Source organism: Heterocephalus glaber, unplaced genomic scaffold, assembly GCF_053883595.1.
Source record: "Heterocephalus glaber isolate CG9 unplaced genomic scaffold, H.glaber_assembly_v1.0 deba00000546, whole genome shotgun sequence".
NCBI lineage: Eukaryota > Metazoa > Chordata > Mammalia > Rodentia > Bathyergidae > Heterocephalus > Heterocephalus glaber.
The window spans coordinates 21,678,963-21,703,503 of NW_028258147.1; the positions used below are offsets into that span (position 1 = coordinate 21,678,963).

The following is a 24,541-nucleotide window of genomic DNA, read 5'->3' on the forward strand; positions in this document are numbered from 1 at the left end:
AAAAGAAATCTCGTTTTCCACAATTAAAGCTATGAATAATTATTACTAAATCTTCTGCAACCATATAGTGTTTTGTAGACAGTAAGTACTGCAGAAATGTTCACAGTGACTGCTATAATAGAAGACAAAAGTTAAGCTCCTGTGTATAAATTCCTGTACCCTTTACCTATTGCGTAAAACAAAACTGAGAGGCTTACAAACAATTTATTATTTCTCACATTTCTGTGAGTTATCTGTGCGGTTCTTCTGCTGATGTAGCATGGATTCACTCCTGCAGTTGCATTCACCTGGTAGGACAGTCACCAGGAGACAGAGCTCACCTTGGCTTGCTAGTGAGATTTATCTGTGCGTCTTTCTTTAAGGAGGTAGGACCAGGCTTCTTCACATGGTTGAAAGCAGCATTCCAAGAAGATATTAAGCTCTAACTGCACCACATTCACTTATATCCCACTGGCCAAAGTCACATACCCAATCCAGCGTCACTGTGGGAGGGGTCACAAGAAAGTGGATCAGGAAAGGTAAAATTTATTGCAGCCCATTAATGAAGCAATCTACCACAGCATCTCCCTACCAGGGCTCTCACTTAATTTTCTTAAAATCCTTCTAAAATTTGAATTCTTTAAAAAGTTTCTCTCCTATTTGCTCCATATCTCATGTTTTGAAGAGCTGAAGTATTTTTATGGGTTTTCTAAGCTCATACTAGTCTAACATATCAGTGAATGAATGCTTATGCAGGATTCAAAAGTATTTTAAAACTTAAAATGCACCATATGCCACAGCAAATGCTCACTACTAAATTCTTAAAGCTCTTATGGAAGGAATAAAAATTTCATTGAGTGTAAGTGCAAAAGCCTTTAAATGCATCAAGACCAACTAGTTACCCCACCAGGAAGAAAAGCATCATTTCACTACTGTGGTGGCACAGCCAAGCTCTTGAGGCACTCTGTGCCATCACCATCACTGATAATGCCTAAGCTACGATCATGTTATAACAATATGTTGAATGCCTTATCATACAAGATGTCCAAAATGTCAAAGTCTTAAAGTTACAAGAAAAAACTATCTTTTGGTTCCTATACCAAATACTCTGATGAGCAAGATAAGAATATGTCCAAAAGTATAAAAATGCTAGCAATCTGTAAAACACTCAATAATACAAACAAAATGGCAAACACTACCCCAAAAAAGGAAAAGATGAGAGAACTACACATTTCTTCTTACAAGTTGTTACTACTTTTATGGTGCTGTATGATAATTTAAAGGTGAACTAAATATATAAAATAGTAATAAATGAACTTTCAAAGGCATGGCTATACCTCTTGTAATCAGCTTTAGTATATTCTTTTTGTTCTATTGCTGTTCTTAAAAAACACCGAGGTCAATTCAAGTTTGTAAGTTCTTGTGAAAATAAAATTGTTTTTGGAAAAGGTGTGTCCATATGACTTCAGGGATGACTGAATTGTAATCATCAGGTAAGGTGGGTCTTTTTGGAATAAAAGTTAGTACTATGACTAGGGCTAGCATACATTACCATAAAAAGTCAAAACATCCCTTCTGGCTGCAATTATGATGCCAAATTAGGTGTTGTTCTGTGAATAGGTGGCAAAATGCTTCAGAGATTTTCCACCAGGGGAGACAAATGTGGAACTTTACTTATGCACAGAAGACTTTTTTTGTTGTTGTTAAATTAGGCCAACAGCAGAGTTATTTTTAGATTACTTACTTCACTTTCTCTTCTTAATGGGCTGGTATACAAAATAGGACAGAAAATGCACCATATGCCACAGCACATGCTCAAATCCTAAATTCTTAAATCTCTCACGGAAATAAAAGAGATCTTTATCTTAAAATGAGACTTCTACTCAAGCAAAATTAAGACTGTTCTGACAGATATTTCTAATTAACAAAATATATATACAATTCTTAAATGTTTTAATTTTTAAAAATAAGATGTAAGCAAAGAGCTTAATTTAGAATGAATGCACTGACTTAGTTATTAAAAGTCGATATACAAAGTATATGGTATTTCAGAATCTACAGTAACAAATAATTCTGGATTTCCAAAAGTTACGTATTTTAGATGAGTCATCTGCTTGCTTCAGCATAAAATAAATAAAAAAACTCTTCAAGTAGTCTCTATTTTGTACAAAGATAAACTTTCAAAAACTTCCCTTTTTTATTTCAAGATGTTACACACTGATTTAATGATTGCAGTCATGTTCCAGAGAACTAAACTGTTATTTTGATTTATAGTATAAGAACAAAAATTATGAAAATGTAACAGAATGCATGATGTTAAAAGACCTCTGTATGAATATAAGACATAATCCTGGAATTAAAAAATAATACGCTGACTTAGAAACACAAAAATGTGTTTAAATTAGATTAACAAATTTGACAAATATTAATATATGGCAAAAAAGTCACTATGTTCTTTGTGATGTCCTGCTTTTACTGAAGCAAAAAAATTACAAGACAAAAATAAAACCTGACAACTCTGGTGTCCAGCCCACTGGGGAACCAACTGCAATTAGGATGAGGAATACAGAGTGTTTATTCCTTAAAAATAAAACAGAAAGAAAGAAAGAAAAAAAATCAAACGTTTTGGTATTCTCTTGAACCAAATTAACAGTTTTGTGAGTGTTTTGCATGTTAAATATCCAGGCCTATTTATTCTCCTCTGAATAAGGCAGACAATTACTAAACATTGTTCACTCTTTTATGTAACCTAGATTTAACAGATGAAAAGCAAGTTTTAAATGAAATATTTTAACTAATATAGGAATTTAGGCATACAGAAATTAAATTTTGTAAAGCATTGGCCTGCTGAGAAATTGTAATTTGCTGACAAAACAATTTTAACATCTAACCTCAGTAGATAAATTATAATGTAAAACTAGAAAATTAAAGAATATTTTGATTATTAATGCTGGAAGGCTAAGAGTGCTAATGAAATTCTGTGTAAAAAGGTTACATTAAACATATGTTCTAAATCTTATGTTTAAAAGTACACTAATCTCCAATTTGATTCAATCCCAAACACATTTATTCTAAGGTACATCCTTTAAGAATAAGTAAGTCTGATAGTGGTAAGAACAATATTTAGGTTAATTTTAGGCTAAATACAAAAACTGTCCTTTAAACATTAAAGAAATTACAGTTATCATATAAAAAACTATTCACAAAGTCAAACATTGAAACACTAAAAATATAAGTGATTGCTTTTAGGGTAAACCAGGCTAAAATCAGGGAGAAGGAATCAGGTTTGTATGCATTTAGAACTTCAACATACTTTGTGGCACAGCTAGGCTTGGTTCTGATCTACAAGCTCGTATCTGTATTTTAATCAAGCAACACTTTATAGGGTCAAGTTAATCCTAATGAAACTAACCTTGAAGGTAACAAAAAAGAGGTTATATCACCAAAACATTGTAAACATTACACTGCATTACATTTATTGAAAAATCAACCTGTCTCACACTTAGAATTAGTTTTATTCAAGTAAACGTGGCAATCCTATGCAGAAAACATTAAAGATGAAGGTCAAAACACACTGCCATTCTTAACCAGGTTATGTGACTGGGTCTAAGTATTTTAGTTTTATTTTTATGTCTCTCTAGTTGATAAATTCACATTTAGATTACTTAACACTCATCTTCACTGTTTATAATTTTACTAAGGTTGACTTCTAACTAAGCACAATGGAACCCCATCCTTCTAAATTTTATGAATAGATTATCTGTAGGATTGGACTACGTAGATCTTAAGTAAAAGCATTACAGAACTTGTATATTGGCTTGAATGTATCCATTATTCCAAATCAAAATGAAGCCTTTCCCATGACACATTATTGTATAAGAATAGTTACTACCCACACACAGTAACCACTTTTTAGGCATGTGAGTTTTATTATAGGATCACTAACATATGTTCCCAACACCAGCAAACTAAAGAATATTTATTACTTGCCAAACCTTTCTTCCACTAAGCACATATCTTCTCAGTAAGTAATTATTTCCAGACAAATGGAAAAGGGAATTGTGCTTCTTTAACTACATTATCCCAGGCACAGAACTGAAGAGGAGGGAAAAAACATAAATGTAAAAGTGTCTTTAAGATGCTCTTCCTTCATCTGTCTTTACCTAAAAGTCTTTCTCAACCTAACTTTCCTGATGAAACCATGTAGAAGGGCAGTTAATAGTACATATAGAATAGTGTACTACAGGACCATGGCATTATTCTGTGAAGAGTTCGCGTGACAGAATAAAATGGTCTGCACTATTAGACACAACGGAAAGGATTCCAATTTCAATAGAAACTGGCAACTAATTACCTTTATTTATAAAATACAGAAAATTATTTCATAGCAGGGCTAGAAAAAAGTTTGCTAAATTTAAAACATAGCCAAGAATAAAATTCCAACCATATTTACAGGCCCTCAGAAGCAATCTTCAGAACAGTGAGTAGTTGCTGCAAAATAAATTACCTAAGATAGAGATTTAAATGTCAAAATTATTCTACTGGAAAAGAAAGCAAGAAAAATACTAATAAGTGTCAAAATGATACCCACAAAGGAAGATTCTGAAATGTATTTTATAACTGTTTATAAAACATATTTTCCAGAAAATGACTTCATTGGAATCATTAGCTTATGAATCCACAAACTTTATATATAAAAACACATCAAAGTCTAAGGCTTTTGATAAATTTTTAAATGCAGCAAAACTGAGACAATCTTAAAATAAAATAGGGCAACATTTAGTTTTGCCACATCTAATAGCTTCAGAGAACTTCATGAATAAACAATTGTAACTTTACTTGCAAATACCACAAACAAAATTCAAACTTAATTTTGAAGTTTCAGGTTTCAAGTTTCCAAGGATATACTGGTTCAGACAGAGACAACATTTGAGTTCTCAGAATATGCACAAAGTCAGATTTTCCTCCAAAGAAAATTCCTGGATTAGTTGTTTGTAACTTAACTGCCTCACCAAATGGGGGAAGAAATGATATCCACTTCTGGGAAATTGCATATTTTCATTTCTTCCAGCAACACAGAATTCACAGAGTCAGACAGGAGGCTGCTCCCTTAGCAAAATAGGCCACCTCATCCTAAACTCTCATGCTCTAATTTTTAAGATGAAAAACATACAAAAGAGCCAACACACAAATCAAAACACTATGATAGATACTAGAGGAAATTAGGAAAAAGAAGAATCATGTAAGATCCACAGTTACAACTGAATTGAAGGCATTTACTGTGAGCAACTATATGAGATCTTTACAAATACTATTATAATTCATAAAAAGGTACTACAATATATATGCTTTCATCTATATTTTATACCTGAAAAGACTAGGTTAAGAAATTAAGAAACGTGCCCAAGGTCATGTAGCCAAGATGTGGCTAAGCATACAATTTATTCTCCATCTGTCTGATGCTAGGCCTCTCTCCATGTTGTCAAGGACACATCTCCATTATCCAATGGATTGCCACTGTCTGGACTAAAGTTGCAAAGAACTACGGAGGAAATAAAAGACACTGCCTCTGCCCTCCAGGTGGTTAATATCTAAGAGGCATTCTTCAGATTCAGATGCCAGTTCAGGAGATGCACTGTGGTTACCTACAGAGGAAGGAGCACTAGCTAGGGAGAGAGAAGTGACTCACTTTGGGTTTTGGGTTTTGGTACTTACTAGCCATATAACCTTGGAAAGAAAATAATTCCTATTATTTCCACATCTGGACAGAGTACGCAGTGTATCTGCCTTAATGATCTTACAGAGTTAGTTCAAAGATCCAATTAGAAATACAAGAGCCTTCTTAGTTGTAAAATGTTTTGCAAATATGAAATGTTAATATTGCTATTCAAGTGCCTACAGAATTGTAGGTTGATGTATGAATTCAGCAATTTTGCCACCTAGTCCAAGCAGCTTGCCATCTGTCCCCAAAGTCAAGGTACTCAGTCCTATTTCCTTCCCCTTCTTCCCATTTTTTTTCCTTTTCTCTCGACTTGTTCATCATCTATTTATAAAATTAAAACTCCATGCTGAAGTGCCCGCCCCTAAGCCCCTAAGCCCTAGAAGCTATACCTCAGATTCTAATTTCACCTCAAAGAAGGTAAGATGATCCATTTCCCATGCGAGATTGGAGGCACAATCTTCAGAAACTAGGTGATACATACAAATGCAAATATCCCAGGTTTTAAACATCCTCAACACATCCTCAACACATTATCTTCTTCAATCTATTTCCTTTTCTCTCTGTCTTATTTTAAAGACATCTAATAGTGTTCCCTCCTTTACATAATTTGTTTTCTATATATGAAACTGTACATCTCTGCTCTTTTAAGATTAGGAATAGAAACTCAAACCCAGAATGAGGTCAGATATGAGAATCAGAATTTTAACAATTTTTTGTAAATTATTCTTATGAAAAGTGAAATTATCACAGTGAATTTTTTACTTATTTAAATTGTATTCAAGATATAGCCTTAACAGCATTTTCTATAATACTTTATGAATTATTATGTAAAATATACTAGATCCCTTTATTTGAATAATTTTTTATTTCCTATCAAAAGTTGATCTTTCAACTAACACCATACTAATTTTGGCTTGAAATAATTTACTTAGGCATTTTGCATGGGAGAATGAAACAAATGCATCTAAAAAGCACACTAAAATTAAAATTTTACTACCACGTATGAAAATTTAAATTAATTAAGAATTAATTAAAATGACTAAGTGTTCTCGTGGAAAAATGTGATAAAAAGAGAGAAATAGCCATACAGTATAGCTCTTTATTTATGGAAATAAATTCTACAAAAATGTACATATTAATAGTTTTTCATTAAATTGTCCTTAAATTTGAATCATCTTTGCCATCAAACTGTATTTTTACCTCTAGTGGCATTTCTTCACTCTCTATTAACATTCTCAAAAAAGAAGAGAGAGAGGGAGACAGAGAGAACTTCACTCAGAGGAAAACCATAATTGTTCATTAGCCATGCATATCTCAGCAGCCCTCATACCTGACTACATTAGATCTTTTGCACTTTTAGTTTTTTAGGTCACACAAATACTGTAAGTAATGTAATGAAACCACAGCCTTGTCTGTATTTTCTCATACAGTCAAGCCCTGACTCATAAATATTTCATATCTTGTTGTCTTAACTCTAAAAATGATTAGCCTGTATCTTTTCATAAATGCTTTATTTTAAAAATCCTTCTCTCCAGAAAGTCATTCAAACTATGTCATTGGTAAAGTACCATGAACAACATCATTATAATTTTTTTTTCATTCAACAAAATGTCAACCACTTAGGCCAATGAATCAAAAATTTCAAGACTCAAAAAAATAATATATCACAAGAAATTGCAATGTTAGATGATAGAAATACATCTTCCGGGTATTAAAAATAATAAAGAATAGAGCCCACATAAGGTAATTTAGGTCAAAGAAAACTCAAAATGAGTTCAAAGAAGGAAGAATAGTGGATAGGTATTATGGGTTAGTTGGAAGTCAAATCACACAGATTACTTATTTAAGATGTTGGATCATGGCTACCAAAAAAATTGACAAAAATTCCAAGAAAAAAGAAATGATGTTGTGCAACTTACCTTTTCATAGCACAAAGTGACAGATACTATTGCTATATAAAGATCTCTGTCAAAAAGAGAAAGATGTATTCTGAAGAAGAAGAAAACAGAATCCAATAGTCCACTACCTAGTGGAGTATTGTGGATTTGCCTATAGCAAGGAAGAAAGAACATCAAGGAAAACAACTTCACTATTTCTCATTCTTAGTATTTTCATGTTTTCCCAAACTCCTCCAGCTAAAACTGTATATTCTACAAAGTATACATCAAAAATAAGAACAGAAACATTCCCCTGGACAGACTCTGTAAGTTTGGTTTTGTTATCTCAAAAAATATAAATAAAGAAATATTAGAATACATAAAAATTCTAAAAAGAAAAATAAAACACCTAGCAAAAGAGTCACACTTGATAAATATAGTTGAAATTCTTCTAACCTAAAAAGACAGAAACAAACGTAGGTAAACAGCCATTCAAGCTGATTAAGAGTCCTGCTGTGATCAGTTTACAAACATCCCATTCCAGCCAGGTGCCTTACCCATATCTTTGAACCTAGTTCTACAGTCTACCTTCACCCTGACTTAGTGATGAGTGTGTAAAAAGCTCTGATCTGTACCAAACCTTTGACTCACGGCAAAGTTGCTTCTGTGAGTTACAATGTTTTCATGACGCTTCCACCTCTCTGGAGACATTTTCAACATTTTTGTTTTACCCCAAACTCTGATAAAATAATGTTAGTGTTCTTGGTTCACTATGTAATCTTCTAAGGACTCAGCAAGTTGTTGTACTTGATTATTCAGATTTACACTGCAATACTAATCATGCAAAAGTTGGGCATCTAACAAACTATATATTGACTTAGTAATAATCTCTTTTCTCTGAAGACTTCATAAAAACTACTACTTCAGACTTAATTGCAGTAGGAAAAGAATAACTACTTCATGAAATAAATTAGGATAGCATTCTTAGAAGTCCGTGTCAATTTTAAGTTTACAATTCCAAACAAATAAATAAAATGTGGCATAGATTTTTGAAATGGAGAATAAAAATAATATAATTGTACAAATAACTATATACATATATTTGACAAAATATACTCCATGGGTTAAAACTGACTCATTGCCTGATTTTGAATGGTCTGTGAGGTAAGAATAGTTTCAACATTTTTAAATGGTTGTATAAAATCAAGACAAAATAATACTTTGTGAAATATGAAAATTATATATACAAAATTGAAACTTAAGTGACCAAAAATAAAACTTACTGGAACACAGACTCACTTATTCAGGTATTGCCCATATTTGCTTTTATAATACAATAACAGTATTGAATGCTAATGAATAGTGGTGACATAGACCTAGGCTAAAGAGCCTGTAATGTTTACTAGTTTTTTACCAAAAATTTTCACCAAACCCTGCCACAGATAATAACCTGGCTTTGAACTCAAAAAAATGGTTTGAGATATAGCATATTACAATTATTAAAATGAAGTTATGATGCTCTAACTCTAATAATGAACACAAAGAAAAAATGAGAAAATATTCAAAGGACACACAACAGTTACATAGTGATAGATATATCTAGAATAGTATCACAACATGGGTCAAAATTTAAATAAATGCTCAAAATGTTCTGAAGTAAACAAAAAATTCTATGGATACTTCAAAATCTAATTTAGATGTGGGAACAATATTAAGGATGAGAAGAGCCTACAAGTTGGTGATAATTGTATATTATTATAAGATAACTGGGAGAAAGAAGAACCTATTGAATCACTGGTGTTTTAATCTTTTCCTCCAAAAAGAGAAAATGTTGAAACTGAAATGAAATATTAGATATGAATAATTAAAACATCAACACTCGAGAATAAGAAGACAAGTCCCTTTAAATAAGTCCAGCTGTACAAGACCAATAATTACAGTTTTAGGGTACTTAAAAAACGATCTTTAATTGTTACAATGGGAACATAGGCAATAACCTCCGAAGAGTTATAAACATGAGAAAAAACTCAATATGTAAAGGAGACAAATGTTCTTTTTTAAAAGTTAAAAACATTGTACAATACAATGTTTGTAAGTTTGACACACTTCCTTAATAAAACTCTAGAACAGGTTATTAAACAGATGGTTTATTTTAAAAAATTGCCATGGACTTTTAAAAAATAATCCATGTCAACCAAACCTTGTTTCCTTTCTTATCATTGTTACTAAACAACTGAATCAGAGAAATGTTTCATGTGCACAGTGTGTGAACTAATGATTTAAGCAAAGTACAGAGTGAGTATCTCATGGCCAGCCTGCAGTCACTTCACTTACTATTTGCTTAATTTTAGAAAATTTCTTAATATCTGGGATGAGTAACAAATTTCCATGTGTCTCTCTTTTCTGTATGTTTTGAAAGCAGTCATTGGCAGAATTCGTTCTTTATTTTTCATGGATGTTTGAATAGAAAGCCTTTGTACATAGAGTGTTCTCTGGAACAAAATACACATTTGCTTACAGTCCATTATAAAAGAATAGGGTTCCTAAACTTGAGTTTCCTCATTTGTGATAGGACTCTCTGAAAGTGCAATATGAGCAGGAGGCACTTTGTAGACTCCCAGTGGGACATGGTGGACAAGAGAGCCAAAGCAGAGATGAAGCTCAAGTACTTTGTCGTACAGTGGGTAAAACAAGTCCTTGCTCCTGACCCAAGAGTCTTGTGCCTTCCAGAAGCATCAACAAAATGGTGGCCAGATAAATTGTTAACTTGCAAGTCCTGTAAAATCTCACACCTTTCACAGTTCTTAACATACTGTGACTCAGCTTTATCATTTGAAAAATGGAGATAATAACCTCCTTATAAAGTACTTAGAATAATATGGAGTGTTTATAAAAATATCGAATTACGTCAACTGTTTGATAAATGTTAAGTATTATTTTAATGTAATTATAATTAATTTCAAATTTATATTGCCAGCTAAACAATCACATCCAAAGGACCTACATGTAAAGGAGTCTACCTTCACTAGTAACGGAAAAAGTAGTTTTACTCTCATCCATGTTCTGCTCACTATTTTCAAAAATGATTAAATAGTATATAAATTTATTAATAGAAATTATAGGTAACACAATTGCTAAAATAGAAGAATCAGAATTTCTTAAAAATATTCACGTTGAATAACTGAACTTAGAAAGCACAATTTTAACCAACGTATAAGCCTTTTTTTTTTTTTTGGTACTGGGGATCAAACTCGGATCCTTGCGCTTGCACAGCAGGCAGCAAAACCACTGAGCTAAATCCCCGGCCCTTATAAGCCTTATTTTAAAAATAAACTCAGATTATATATTAATTAAAATTTATATAAAATGAATTCTAGTTCTACTTACTACGTAACATATCCAAAAAATTACTTTGCTATCAGGCAGGCTGCATTTACGGTGGAGTGCTCAACTCTGAATAAACATTTCAAAGGGAAACTTCAACAAATATAAATGTTTTTGAAACTATGGGTTGTTGTTAGTACATAAAATACAACTGAGAAACTTGACTTCTTTAGACTACAAAAGAAAAGAATTGCTGGGAATAGTAACCTATTGTATACCTGGAAGATACAGTGCTAAAACTAACAGCTGACTGATTCCAATTCAAAGTAAGAAGGAACTTTCTAGCAATTAAATCTTTTTCAAATGTTGAATTTTATGATAATAAGTTTTTCATTTGTGGAAATTATGGAAAGTCACTAGCCAAGACTACCAGCCAGAATTCCTTCACATTCAGATGTCTTTAAACTATTTGTCCATACAAAAGCAAACACAGGTAATTTCTCCAGGCTTCTCATGTATTTTCATTTTTATCTTATCTCCATGGTTTCCGTTTGAATTCAACTTAGCCCATCCAAACTGACAATTTGTTAACAGCCCATCTGACTTTTTTATTTATCTCTTTGTATATACTTAAGACCACAGGCAATTTGACAGATTCTCTCAGATAACAACCCCAAACTCCACCTCCCATCTGGCTTGGGAAGGAAATTAAAAATTAATTTTATAATCTCAAAGTTTCCTTTCAACTTCAGAATTATTGGATTCTTATTTTGCCATTTACAGAAACTGGTGGATATCCAGTGATTGAAGAACAAATAAATGAATAATTAGTACACAATTAATAATGTGCTTCTTTCTTTCTTTTATAAGAGCTAGCTACCTGAGTAGGTTTTACATCTTTCCATCAATCATCAAGATGACAGAGATTACAAAAGTATGGATAGTAAACACCTGTGGAAAAAAAAATAGATGGGAAAAGGGGAGTGACAGAGGTGGGAATGGGGAGTAAAGAATTATGGTGAAACCCCTACTTCTTAGAAATTATTGATTAAACACTGCTTATTTTGTTTATAAGCCAAGGAACTATTTACAAACCTAAATAAAATTGCATACTATCTTAAAATATATTTGAATGAAAGCTGAGAGAATTCTAAACTAAGAAATTATGATAAGAAGAAGCAACTACATTCTTACAAAGGTAAAAATGATAAAACAATAAGGATGAAACTCACATATATTATGCTAACTGAAAACTCCTAGCTCCAAAGCCTACATAGCATATGATTCTATTTATGTAACAGACTTCAAAAGAGAAAACTGCAGAGGCAGAAAACAGACAGCAATCCCAGGTGAGGGATTCGAAGATAGGAAGAAGGTCTATGCAATGACACACAGCAGAATTCTGGAAATGATGAAACTCTTCTGTATTTTAATTGTGGTGGCCATTACACAGCTGTATGCTTGTCAAAATATAAAGAATATGCACTAAAATGTAGTGAATTTTACAAAAATAATCTCTGATTAAAAATGGAACAAATGGAAGAAATTGAAACAATTTTATAAATATGAGTAATTAAAAAGTGGTTTATGTTACTAATCAACCATGCTAAAAGTAAACATTTTGAGAGTCTATTATCAGAATTATTTCTACAATAAAGTGACCAATGTTTTACCCTAAAATGAAATGTGAAATATATAAACAACTTGCTTTTTGGTAATTAACCAATATTATTTCACTGTTTCACGAATAGTCAACATGTAAAAATAAATGTTTCATTCACATTCTATTTTTAAAATACATCCTATAAGAAATGTAATTCTAGTAATAAGAAAATAAACTAACATTTTTATTATTCATGTATTCTATATTTTGTTATCATGTTAATACTGCATGTTTGTACTTAAAATTTGCTCATAGAAAAACAAGTTGTTTCTGAAAGAAAAACTTGTAATAACGATATTCTTTTAATACAGTATGAATGAGCATGTTCTTAATCATATTTCAGAATTTGGCAATGTTTCAGCTAATGATATGTTTTCAGGACACATTTGGAGGGATATCAAAGAGAGCAGATATGTAAAATCTCATACCAATTAGAAATAACAAATTTTTACATTGTCTTTTTTCTGTTTGTAGAAGACTGAGCAATAGACATGTAGGACTTGGAATAGCTTGACTATTAAAAATTACCAGTGAGGTAGAAATGGTAAGAGGGCAACTAAAAACATACTCTTTTGGAAGTAAAGCAATATAATAAACTAACTGAAAAAACTGAGTTTCAACCTTATATTATTTGGGGTAACTCACAGTCAGACGCAGACTTTTAGTCACAGGCATGTACATTCTCTGTAACAAAGTAAAATGTATTGAAATACAAATATTTGCAAGCTCGTGTCCCTGCTAAAAACTACCAAGGTGTTATCCCCTACCTTCTGAGAGACAAAACCTCTTCGTTGTTCCCCTCCTTGGTTGTCTGAATCTGCACAGTGGGCTCAGTATGACAAGAAAAGCACCCAGAATGAGAGAGTGCACTCTTGATGGTGTATGGACACTTGGTATGAGCATATTCATCGTATGATCAGGAGCTGGGGCAGCAATGCAATGAAGGAATAACCTTGATGAGGTTCAAAACCTTTTTGACAGTCTCCAAGGGAAAAAGGACAATGTCTGAAAATATTTGGGACAAATCTTATATAGTGCACTGCATAAAACCCCTGCTCTTTTCTCTTTATGTGAAGGCACAGGTAAGATACACAGTACTCCTATAGCAGGGGCTGTATTTCCTTTAACATAGCATAATCCACTGACTGGATCATTTGGTGGCCAACAGTTTATGTGGGTCTGTTATGGTTTAGATCTAAAATGTTGGCCAAAAGTCTCATGTGGTCAAAGACGGAGCTTTTTGGAAGGTGACTGGATCACAGAAATACTACATTCAGCAATGGATTAATCCAATACTGATAGTATCATAACTGTTCAGAAGACTAAGCTTACAGAGAGTGTGACTTAAAAGAATGCACTCTAGTCCCTGCTCCTCCTTGCACTCTTTCTCCTTCCTGGTTGTCATGAGTTGAGAGTTTTCCTCCTCCGTTCTCTTCAAACATTCTGTTTCTGCCTTGGAACGAACTTATAGTGGACCAAACCTTATAAAACTGTGAGCCAAAATAAACCTCTCCTGTTTTAAATTATAGACCTCAGGTATTTTGTCCACGAAACTGGAAAGTGAATAATACAGGGATATAAATATGTACATTTGTGTACAAAGCCCATTAAAAGGAGGATTTATAATTTTAAAAAGAAAAATGTTAATCACACAGCTTATTTAACTACACACTGCATCTGGATGGTGCCACTAACAGCTAAATGCATGAATTAGCATAGGGTTGAGGGAAATCTGCGTAAATTAATATCTACGGAAGGTGGTAATATAGGCTTCAGAGAAGAGAATGTCAGGTGGTTGTTTATGTTTTCTTATCCTAATGTGCTCAACTCCACAAGCATTCTAGCTTCACCTCTCCCCATTTCACTATTTGGGCTAAATAAGGGGAGCCCCCAACTCCTGCCTAGGAAGGAATATTCTTAGGATACCTCATAGGAAAAGAGAACTGGAAAAAAATTCTTACATTTTACTGAGCCCTCTGAGCTTCAGCAGCAAAGCTATTATAATTTTTCTTTTCATTAACTGTTTTTATTTTAGGAAGTATATTTTCCTCTTTTATTTTTATGTGTACATTTATGTGGTAGTAAGGAGAGCACATTTTACAGATTTAAACTTGATTCCATGTTATAGTTTGAAGTAATTGAAAAGCTAAACCATTATCAATTTAACTTTGGAAAAATGACTAATTTAAGAGCACACAACAGTTAGAGACAGATTAGGTATCTGGGCACTAAACCTAAGATTTTGGAGAGGAAACTAAGCTGGTTGGTTGTTTTTAATATCTGGGACAGTAACTAAATTATTTTCAAAGCTATTCATTGTCATTCTCACTTTAATATGCACTATTATTATCAGAAAATTCCTTTAATAAAAAATTTCCTACTTGAAACAAGGAGAAAGTACACTGACTTCAGAGATTTTGGGGGGGAGCCACATACCACAGGTGATAAAATAACAGAATTAATTTTCAGTCTGATGGAGGAAAGAAGGAAAGAGAAAAATGAGACAAAAGTAGGCTAAGAAGAGAGACCTGTTCCTCTTTTATTATCAATAGAAAACATTACAGACTCATGGGAGATCCTTGGGGCATTATGATTGTAAGAGAATATCTGTTTTTGTGTAGCACTGTATGCAGAGCTGTATCACTAATTTCTGCCTTATTCTCCATAAGCAATCTGAGAAAGCTAGAGTAGGATTTTAAACTGAGTGAGATGACTTTTAATTAAGTCATTAGCCTTCATTTCTATTTAATGATATGTACTGAAAGAAAAAGAAAGTAGAATTTGTAAACTGATAATGTATTTTCCAACACAAAGAAGTAAAACGCGCCTACAAATCCCAGAAGAGACTTTGATTTGTCCCATTTCCTTTTCTCAAAGAGAAGGGTCTGGTACCAGATGTACCTGGTTTGCCTATGTTGTGCTCATATTATAGCTATGAGAAGCATTTACATACAATACTCATATGATTTAAGATATAATAATGAGTTAGATGATTAAATATATAAATTTAACTTGTGCAAGCATTATTATATTGAAGCACTCAACAATTAAGAACTTGCTGTCCAAATCTATAAACACCCACTTATAACTCTGACATTCACTCACAACTTTGAAGCTAAACGTAGTACTATTTCTCAGATCAAGGATAAAAAAGGAATATTGAAAATTGAGCTTCACATAAACTCACCTGAAACCAGAGCCATGATTGCCAATAAAATGGTGAACACCTTCCAAATATGACATGGTATCAAATGGGTGCAGGATGAAAAAGTAAGGTAAAAAAGTAATTTCAATTACATGAAAAATAAGCCATGCAATGATACAGATGGAAATAATGTCTTAAGCCTCCAGTGAGCCATTCATTCCTTCATTCAACTTTTATGGGTTCTTACCAAGTGCCAGATACACTTTTAAGCACTAAGTTAGAGCAAAGAGCAAAAACTTCCTGGCTCCATGTAATATACATTCTTATTGGGAGACTAGATGACAAACAACTTTATGAAATGTCAGCAGATTTTAATACTATAGAAAAAAATTATGCTTTATGTAATAGAATGTGATCGGTGAGAATTTCATATTTTATCGACAGCCAGAGAAAAGTCTTCTCTAATAGGACTACACTGGAGCAGAGACTTAAAGTTAGCAAAGATATCTGAGTATGAAGGATTTCAGATAGAGAACAGAAAGAAAAATTTTGAGTCAGAAATCAGTTCATCTTGTGTTGAGGAATATCAAGGCCCAGGTGTCTAGAGTAGACTAAGAGGAAAAGTAACAAGACCTTATGTAAGATCTTTGTCTTTTATTCTGAAGGGCATGAAAAGATGTTGGAAGGTTTCTATAGTATTAAGCCAAGCAGACATAAGTTTAAAAGATCACCCTACTCTATAGGTAATAAACTGAGGTACACAAAAGGGAAAGTACAGAGGCCAACTGATGAGGTATGCAGTAGTTTAGGTAGGAGACAATGGTGTACATAACCAGATCTCCAGTAGCAGTTTTACAAACTAGACATAAAAACATTCTACCATTTAACTAAACTAAAGTCAGTTTCCAAAAGGGGAAAAATATGAAGACAAAAAGGAAGTGAAGAATTACCTAAGCATGCAGATATAGATAAAACCAAAATCTGGGCCAAAAATGTGGGTGAAGCAATAGTGTGGAACAGTTCTTAAAGATGCTGGGAATCTTTTTTTTAATGAGATGATTTTATGACAGACTACATATGCTAAGATGTTAAGATATTTGGATTAGTGTACTCTGAGTTTTTCCTCACTGTCAGTGAGAACTTTTATGCTTTTTTCCAAATATGTCTACCATTGATTTTTTTTTCCATCCTCCTAAAATACACTTTAAGAAAGTTTATATATTCTTAGGATTAGAAAAAGTTGCAGAATGGTGGCTACTGTTGTATATGTGTACAAAATGATAAATAATTAAAATAATACAGAAAATTTTCACAGAAAATGACATAAAATAAACATTATAGTTGAGAACCACAAGATGGGGTAGAAAGGGAAAGGGGATGCAAAAAGGAATGAAGATGTGTTATGAGCATGTACCAACTTCCCAGAAGGAACAGAGGCATTACTATAGGTACTAATCAAAAAAATTGAGAAGAAAATTAAATGAATACCAAAAAGTCTTTAAATACTTTGTAGTAACATCTTTAGTTTGAGAAACTGAAAGTTAATTTTCATAACCTATTTTAAAAAAAACTTAGGGCATTCTGATGGCATAGATTTTTAGATTTACATTAGAAAAATCTTTAAAAGGAACTATTAAAACCTTCAATAAAATTTAAAACAACATTGTCTTCCACAAGATATAGTTTAAATCTTCCAAGTCTGAAATTGAAGGAAATTGAGGAACATTAATAAACTAAAAATTCTGAGAGCTTTCAAACCCCTGGGGATTCATCTGCTCACAGCAATGTGCTTCTTCAACACTAAGTTTTATTCACTCGTGCTTTCCATAGCAGAAGGGAATGAAGACATCAGTTCTGTATGACATAGTCATCGATGTGAAAGGAAGGTGTGCTCTAGATATTCTTGGTGGACAATTGGAAGAGAGAATACAGCTGATTTGAAAGCTGAAGTCAAATAGTAGTTCAGTAGTTCAAAATAGTAGTCCAAGAATGCATATTCCACATATCCAAAAATTCAAAACCATTTAACCAGGGAGCTTATCAGTGATTTAGGCAGATGTATTTTAAGTAAAATTGTGAATATACATAAATAACCTGAAATAATTTTAGAGTTCAAATGATATGCAAGCTGAAAAAATAAACAAATACAAGTCTACTTAGAGAATAAACAAAATTCACAATTGCAAAATGAAAAAGTAAAAGTGAGTCATATCCCATAAGTCACTACAATAGAACACTGTTTTCACAATAAAATAGAGGTGATGCCAGAATCCATCATTTAAAAGGATGTTAAGTTAGCTGAGCTGTAAATATCTGTATGACTAAACAAAAATTTCTAATCATTCCAATTGTAAATTTGAAATTACATTCCTAAAATTAAAGAGGCCAAAACTTAATAATACTATATTTGAAGAAACAGTAAATTACCCAAACAACTCTTTATAAGGAAAAATACCTGCTATGAATGCTACTCCTGAAAATACATCAAATCATACACAGTTTACTCTTCTGTTTTAATATTACTAATGTTGCAACCTAACAAATCTAAATCTTCTTTAAAGCCCTTTCTCCAGCACCTCAGTTTCTAACAATCTCATACTCCTATATTTCTCTACATTTCACAAGGCTAGTTACTTTTTTGTTTACTTGGTTTGTCTAGAAAATTAGGGACAGGGATGGATAAATGCAGCACAGAGCAAGGTAGTAACAGGATAAGTAAATATGCAAGTGTAAGTACCCACTTACTGCATCAAGTAAGATTATCTACAAGGAAAGAATATTCTACAGGAGAGAACTCCTACAACACAAGCATTTATATAATTAAAAAAAGAATGAATTTTCATAGAACCAATATTAGGCTAATTTTTAAAAGTTGTCTTTTCAGACAACCCTCCTAGCTATGCTTAAAATGTAAGAGGAAACAAAACAAAAAGTAGTTAATAGGGCCTTCTTGAAAGTTCTAAAAAACAAATGAAGAAGATAAAAATATGGAACAAAACAGTAAACTAATAATGAAAGTAACCTTCTAAGTCTCACAAAAAGAAATAAAAAACAGAACTTTATTTCAATTGTTAAAGACTATGGGAGTGATATAGCTTTAGTCCAAGTATATCACAAAATAAATAGATGTATCTCAGGAAATGTTTATTTGATTTGAAAAAGGAAGAAAACTGACACCATGTAAAATTCAAATTAGGTATTAAACCGTCTACAGACACGAACCCTGGAATATGTTTTTTTTTAAGTTTCAAGCACTGAATTCCCATTATAGAGGTCGATCCCCGGTACCAAAAAAAAAAAAAAAAAAAAAAGAAAAGAATATATACAGTAATCATTCTGGGTTGTATTTGTTCAAGTTTTTTGGAACAGTATATGTATTAAGGGCTAAAAACTAAGATTGTTTTCATAAATATTAAGATCTCACTAGGCCTCATCAAAAAACAGGATTTCTTACATCAAAGGGCAGTATGCATTTGGGAACTCTTAAAACATTTTGGGTCCATTGAGTTAAGGGTAAGAAAGCTACTATTTATCATAAAGTTAATCAAAAAGTGGTTTGGGCCAAAAATGTGTGCACAGTAATTGTTATGGGACTGATATTATTTGTGAATTTAACTAGAATTTGTAATTTTGTCTAGGAACAATCATGTCAAGAAAACTTCTTAGTGGCCTGTGTCCTGAATCACATTCTCTTCTTACAAGTCAGTGAGCTCTTTCTGATTTAATTTAGAGAAACAGAAAGAAATGCATGACCATGTCCATCGCTCAGTTTTCTCTCAGTATTATAACTAATATCTGATTTAACACAAGACTGGCAACACAGAAATTAACAGGATTGTGGAGGCAGAGCTGGCTCTAAATCCTTTTAAAAAATCACAAAAGATAGCCCTTTCAAGAAACTAAGTTCTTCATGTCTCATATTGTTTTGTGAAATAAAAATAGTAAATTTTGATGACTATGTTTGTTGAACTGTTGTGTGCATTTCAATCAAACCAGGTAGGTATTTTCACATTTTTAAATATGCTTTTCATAAAGCATAATTCTAGTTGCTATTCAAATAGGGGTATGTGTTTTTTGAAATCTTGCTTTTACAAAATGAATATGATTTCTCATTATAGACTATCTATACCTATAAATAACGTTCAACTGTTTCCTACTCTTATGGTGTGCCACATTTGACTATTTCCTACAGATGTGCAGATCCTAGAAAATTACAAAGGTTTATTTTTCAAGCAAAACTAGTGCACTATCAGAGCAAAAACAGACAACTCCAGTGACAGTATGCCTACACATCAATTCATACATGTATTCATATCATAATGTAATTAATGCTACCATTCTACTCCAGAATGTGAATTCTATTAAGATAATGTTCCAAAACATGTCAGGCCATTCTGAAAAACAACTGTACACAGTTCACAATTTTAGATGTGTAATTTCTCCTTTATTTATTGCAATATACACTGAAATATAATGGCAACATTTTAATCATCTATGTGTAAAAGCCAAGTATTTGTTATTTCATTTAAATTGAATGTTAAAAGAAAAAATATTTTTCCTGCTTAAAAGTGAAATTTATGATGATCTTTTAAAGTTGTGTCCTTTTCTCCCACTTACCTGAAGGGAAGTATCATCAGGTTTCCAGTGTCTTCTTTGAAAGTGTAATTTAATTAACATTAAAAATGTCTTTTGCTTAATTTTAGATAACAATAAAACTGTGGTTTTCATAAGTACTGAACTGAACTACTAGCGAACATGGGTCAGATTAAGTAATGGACAGAGGGAAGCAAGAAAGGAAGGAGGGAGAAAAAGGACTTTAAAAAGCTCTAATCCAGATATGAAATTTTATGACCCTGATGATCACAGTGTGTATAACTTTATTTTCACTCTATCAATGTAGATACAAATAAATCAAACTTGTAAATTTTGTTTAACAGCATTAAACAAACACTGCGTTTAAAAATTCCAGTACACTGAGAATATACTTACCCATAACTCACAGTGACAGAGAAGATAAACAGGCCCCTTGACAACATAAAACATTTCCCTAGGCATGCCACAACGCAAACTTTAAGATGAAAATATCTGAAAGGTCATCTTCACGTCAGTTTTGACCTCTAACACAAACAGTTGCTATTAAATACACCCCCTCTTCTCTCCACCGTTGCCTCTCTAAACTATTTGAGTTAGAAGACTATGAAAAGATGCACCTTCTGGCAAACTTGTTTTCTACAAGTTAATCTCTCCAAATACTTCCAGTTGGAAAGCGGCCACTTTAGCTACTTGACACCAGGTGTTACTCTTCCCCTGGGTTTACCTGCTACTTCTTCCACGTACACTGTAGGCAAGTTGGGAGGTGGCTCCTTACAGACTTTGTAATCCACGATGGCTACAAGTGTACACACCTCACACACTCCCACAGGTCTTTCACAGTCTTCGTCCCTCCCCCTCCCTCCCTCCCTCCCTCCTGAGAACGCACGCAGGCCACTTTAGACACCTTCTGTCACCAAAACCTGTCTGCCTGGAAGCCACCAGTACTCGAAGAATATCAAGTACTCCAGGAAGATCATGAAACTGACTGGATTTCAACATGTGGTGAGAGACAACGTGTGCGTGTGTTTGGGGGGGGAGGATATGAGCCTTACAAATAACAGCTGTCCTTTAAGGGGTTTGAATCTATTGGTTTAAAAGCTGAATAAATAAATACACAGATGGGGCTAACTCCTTAGGGATGCCAGATTCCGAGTAGCCCCCCACAAAGAGTGGCCAGTTGGGCTTCTTTTGATTCAACCTTAAGCGAAAGTCGAACAGGTTCCTTTCAAATTCCCCAGACTGGAACGCACCCTTCCCTTCCGGTTCCTTGTAATGAAAGTGTCATCCGGTGAACCAAGTACCTTGAGAGACTTACCTAAGAGATCTCAGAAGCGGGGAGGGCAACTTTTCCTCCGTGTCCTCACGAGAGAGGCCTGAACACCCACACCAAGCGTGCGCCCACAGCGAGGTCGAGGTGTCACCGCGTGTCTACCTCCTGGGCGGGCGCAGGCACGCAGAAGACGCGCGGGCTGCGCGCGCGGCCACCCACTGGCTCGACCTGAGCCTCAGCGCACGTGCCCTGCTGCGAGCGCCAAGGGGCGTCGGACCTGCCGCCTGGTCCGCCGCCCCGGCCTCTGGGGTCTCACAGGTAAAAGTCAAGGTAGAAGCCCTCCCTTTCCCCAAAGGTGTTCGTGCCCTTCCCACATGCTCTCCTTGAAGAACAGCGAGGCTCGGTTTCAAGCTAAACCCACCCGCAGAGAAGCCCTTTGCGTAGCGGAATAAAAGTAAAACCAGGACAGATCCCAGGGGAAGCGGGTGGTGCTCGCGCGTGGCCAGGGGAGAGAGCAATCAGGGACACCAATTGATATGCATGGCTATCCCAGAGCGTCACTAGGGGCCTGGAGCTTTGAGAGTGGAGAAGCCGGAGTGCTCCTTTTAGGCCTCTCTTGTTCCCAGAGAAGTTCTCGTGAACTGAACGCCGAAGTGCCCAACTTAGAGAAGAGGCGTGCACTCGCTCAATTCAGTAAATAAAGGTCAGCAGTTGGATCAATAAAGTGTGCACTTCCAACCGCCAGATGTTTTTACTGTTGTTTCTCCTCTTGGGGGAAGGGGGAGGGAGAAAGAAAAAAAAACAACAAACAATAAATAAAAGCTTAAACAACACATCTGGTATTCAGACACACATTTTTCCCTCCAGCCTCAGTGACTCCGGACCGGGCAACATTTTGCATATTCAAAACTAAAAATCCTAAGCCAACAGCGAATCTCCCTTCTTTCAGGTTCCCCTTAGTTTATCACGAAGCAAAACGCGACAGAACAACAAGTGGCGCCGTGGGGTCCGGACGCGGCCCCGACGCCCTGCCGAAATCTGACACATGTCACGCTCGCCCTGCAGCGCAGCGCTGGCGCCGGGGAGAAACTTTGCCGCCGCGGCAGGAGGAGCGCCGAGCAAAGTCGCTGCCCGGCTGGGCGTGGACGTGGCCCCGACAGGGTGGGGTGCGGAGGTGCAGCGCGCCAGAGCGACAGCGGAGAAACTTACCGCGACCAAAGACGCGGTGGGCAGCGTCCCAGGAGGTGGCACCCGTGGCGCCCAGGCAGAAGCCCCCAGATAACACACCCACGAGCGAGTCACGGCAGAGGAAGCCGTAGCCGGCGGATGCGGCCGCCACATAAATAACTGGGGCACTCGCTCGCCGCCGGGCGGGCTTCGGGTGGCGCAGGGCTCGAGCGGGGCGAAGCGGCGGCCGCCGAGCTGCACGCGCCGGCGTGTCTCGCGCTTTCTCGGAGGCTCGCGCTGTCTCGCGCTGCCGCTCCCCCCACCCGGATCTGTGTACGTGTGTCTCTGTGTGTGTGTGTGTGTGTGTGAGTGTGAGTGTGCGTGGCGGGCGCGCGCACTCAGGCGCGCGCGCTCGTGTTGTTGGCGATGCAAACTGTACACACTCGGCGCGAGGAGCCGCCTCCTCCGAGGGGTGGGGGGGGGCGCCGCGAGGGCTCCGAAGTACTATGGGGCCACTTGTTTGTTTTGTCTTACTTTGAGTTGTTATTGTCATTGTTGATCCCAAAAGTGCTTTGGAACCAGTCGGTTAAAATGCCTGTCTCCACCCCGCTTCACTCATCTTACCCGGACCCCAAACTTCTTTACGGGAGGGGGAACGCGGGGCAGATACTGTTGTGATTTGCAGTGGAGCCTCGTGGCTGACGTCGGGTCCACCTGCTATGTAAACAACTCGCCCGAGAACTTGTTTGTGCTGCGCGCGATCTTCCCCCCACCCCCACTCGTCTCCCCACCTCCTGCTCCGCCTCCTGCCGCTAGCCCCAGACGGCGAGTCAGGGAAGGGGGTGGGGAGGGAGGCGAGAACAAAACCGTATGCTGTATTGGCAAAGCCGAGTTGTGTCTGCTGCTTCTTGGCAGTCCCCAAAGTACGTCCTCTCAGCAGACGGAGCTGCTGGCAAATGAAACAGGGGATTCCACGTGAAGTGCAGAAAGCCTCGAAGGGATCCAAAGCCCTCGGTGGCGCGTATAAAGTACACGGTAGTCTGAAAGGGAGACCCGAGCGCGCTGCCACGCTGATTGGCCCTTCTTGTCTCCGCGTGCGCCTCTGCGGCCTGGGGAAGAAAGAGGCCGAGTATCTCCCTCTTCGTTGTCGTGGCTCCCGGTTCACTTGGGCCCAGGAGGGCTTGAGCTTGCTCCTAGTCGTGCAGCCCAGGTCACCTGGGTGGGGCTTGGAACGAAGGGGCAGGGAGCTGGGATTTTTAGACTGAGGCATTCGTGATGGACCCTGTCAGTGGCGGGGGAAAGTAAAAGTAGCAGGAGTGAAAGAAAAGAAGAAATTGCCAGAGCGCTCTCTGCCCAAACCTCAAAGCCCAGGCACCGGTGTGAGGGATGCACTGGCCTGGATGCCTGCGCCTATCCGAGGGTGTGTGACCCGCCTGGCTACCCCAGGAACCCAGGCAGTTGATGGGGGAAAGGCCAAAGGAGGGCAAGGCGGGCCACCCGGGCTGTCTGACCAGAATCGGGGCGGGGGTTCCTCTGGAGACCTTTCCCCACCCCGGCAGCAGGCCGACCTCACTCCCGCGCTGTCCTTCCTGCCCTCCTCCGCCCGAGGGCCGCGCGACCCTGCAGGGCTGTGACCGCCTTCCCGGAGCCCGCCGCTCCGCTCCAGCCGTTGGCCGAGCGCGGCGTTCCGAAAGGCGCTGAAAGTTTCCTCCAAATAGCTGTGGCCAAGAGGCGGCGGCAAACAGAACCCGGCCCCGGGCTTCCTCCCAACCCTCCTCCCCAAGGAAGGAACGGCTAACTT

General features: G+C 36.3%; 2 protein-coding genes across 20 annotated transcripts in view; one reads left to right on the forward strand and one right to left on the reverse strand.

Annotated features, from left to right (window-relative positions):
* Positions 1-22,918, reverse strand: part of Foxp2 (forkhead box P2) — a 588,702-nt gene extending 565,784 nt beyond the window's left edge. For 10 of the 19 annotated variants that reach the window (XM_087204643.1, XM_087204642.1, XM_087204639.1 and 7 more), the window contains exon 1: positions 22,783-22,918. The gene's annotated coding sequence lies outside the window, so the exon portion shown is untranslated. Of the gene's footprint in view, positions 1-320; positions 21,162-21,618; positions 22,529-22,782 lie in introns of those variants that run through there. The other 9 variants (XM_087204627.1, XM_087204630.1, XM_087204621.1 and 6 more) reach the window with 5 other exon arrangements.
* LOC147829643 (uncharacterized) lies at positions 21,198-22,892 on the forward strand. Its single transcript, XM_087204649.1, has 2 exons — positions 21,198-21,305; positions 22,523-22,892. Exons 1-2 carry the CDS (start codon positions 21,301-21,303, stop codon positions 22,890-22,892), a joined length of 375 nt encoding a protein of 124 aa, XP_087060775.1. The 5' UTR covers positions 21,198-21,300.
* Positions 22,919-24,541: the final 1,623 nt, after the last annotated feature.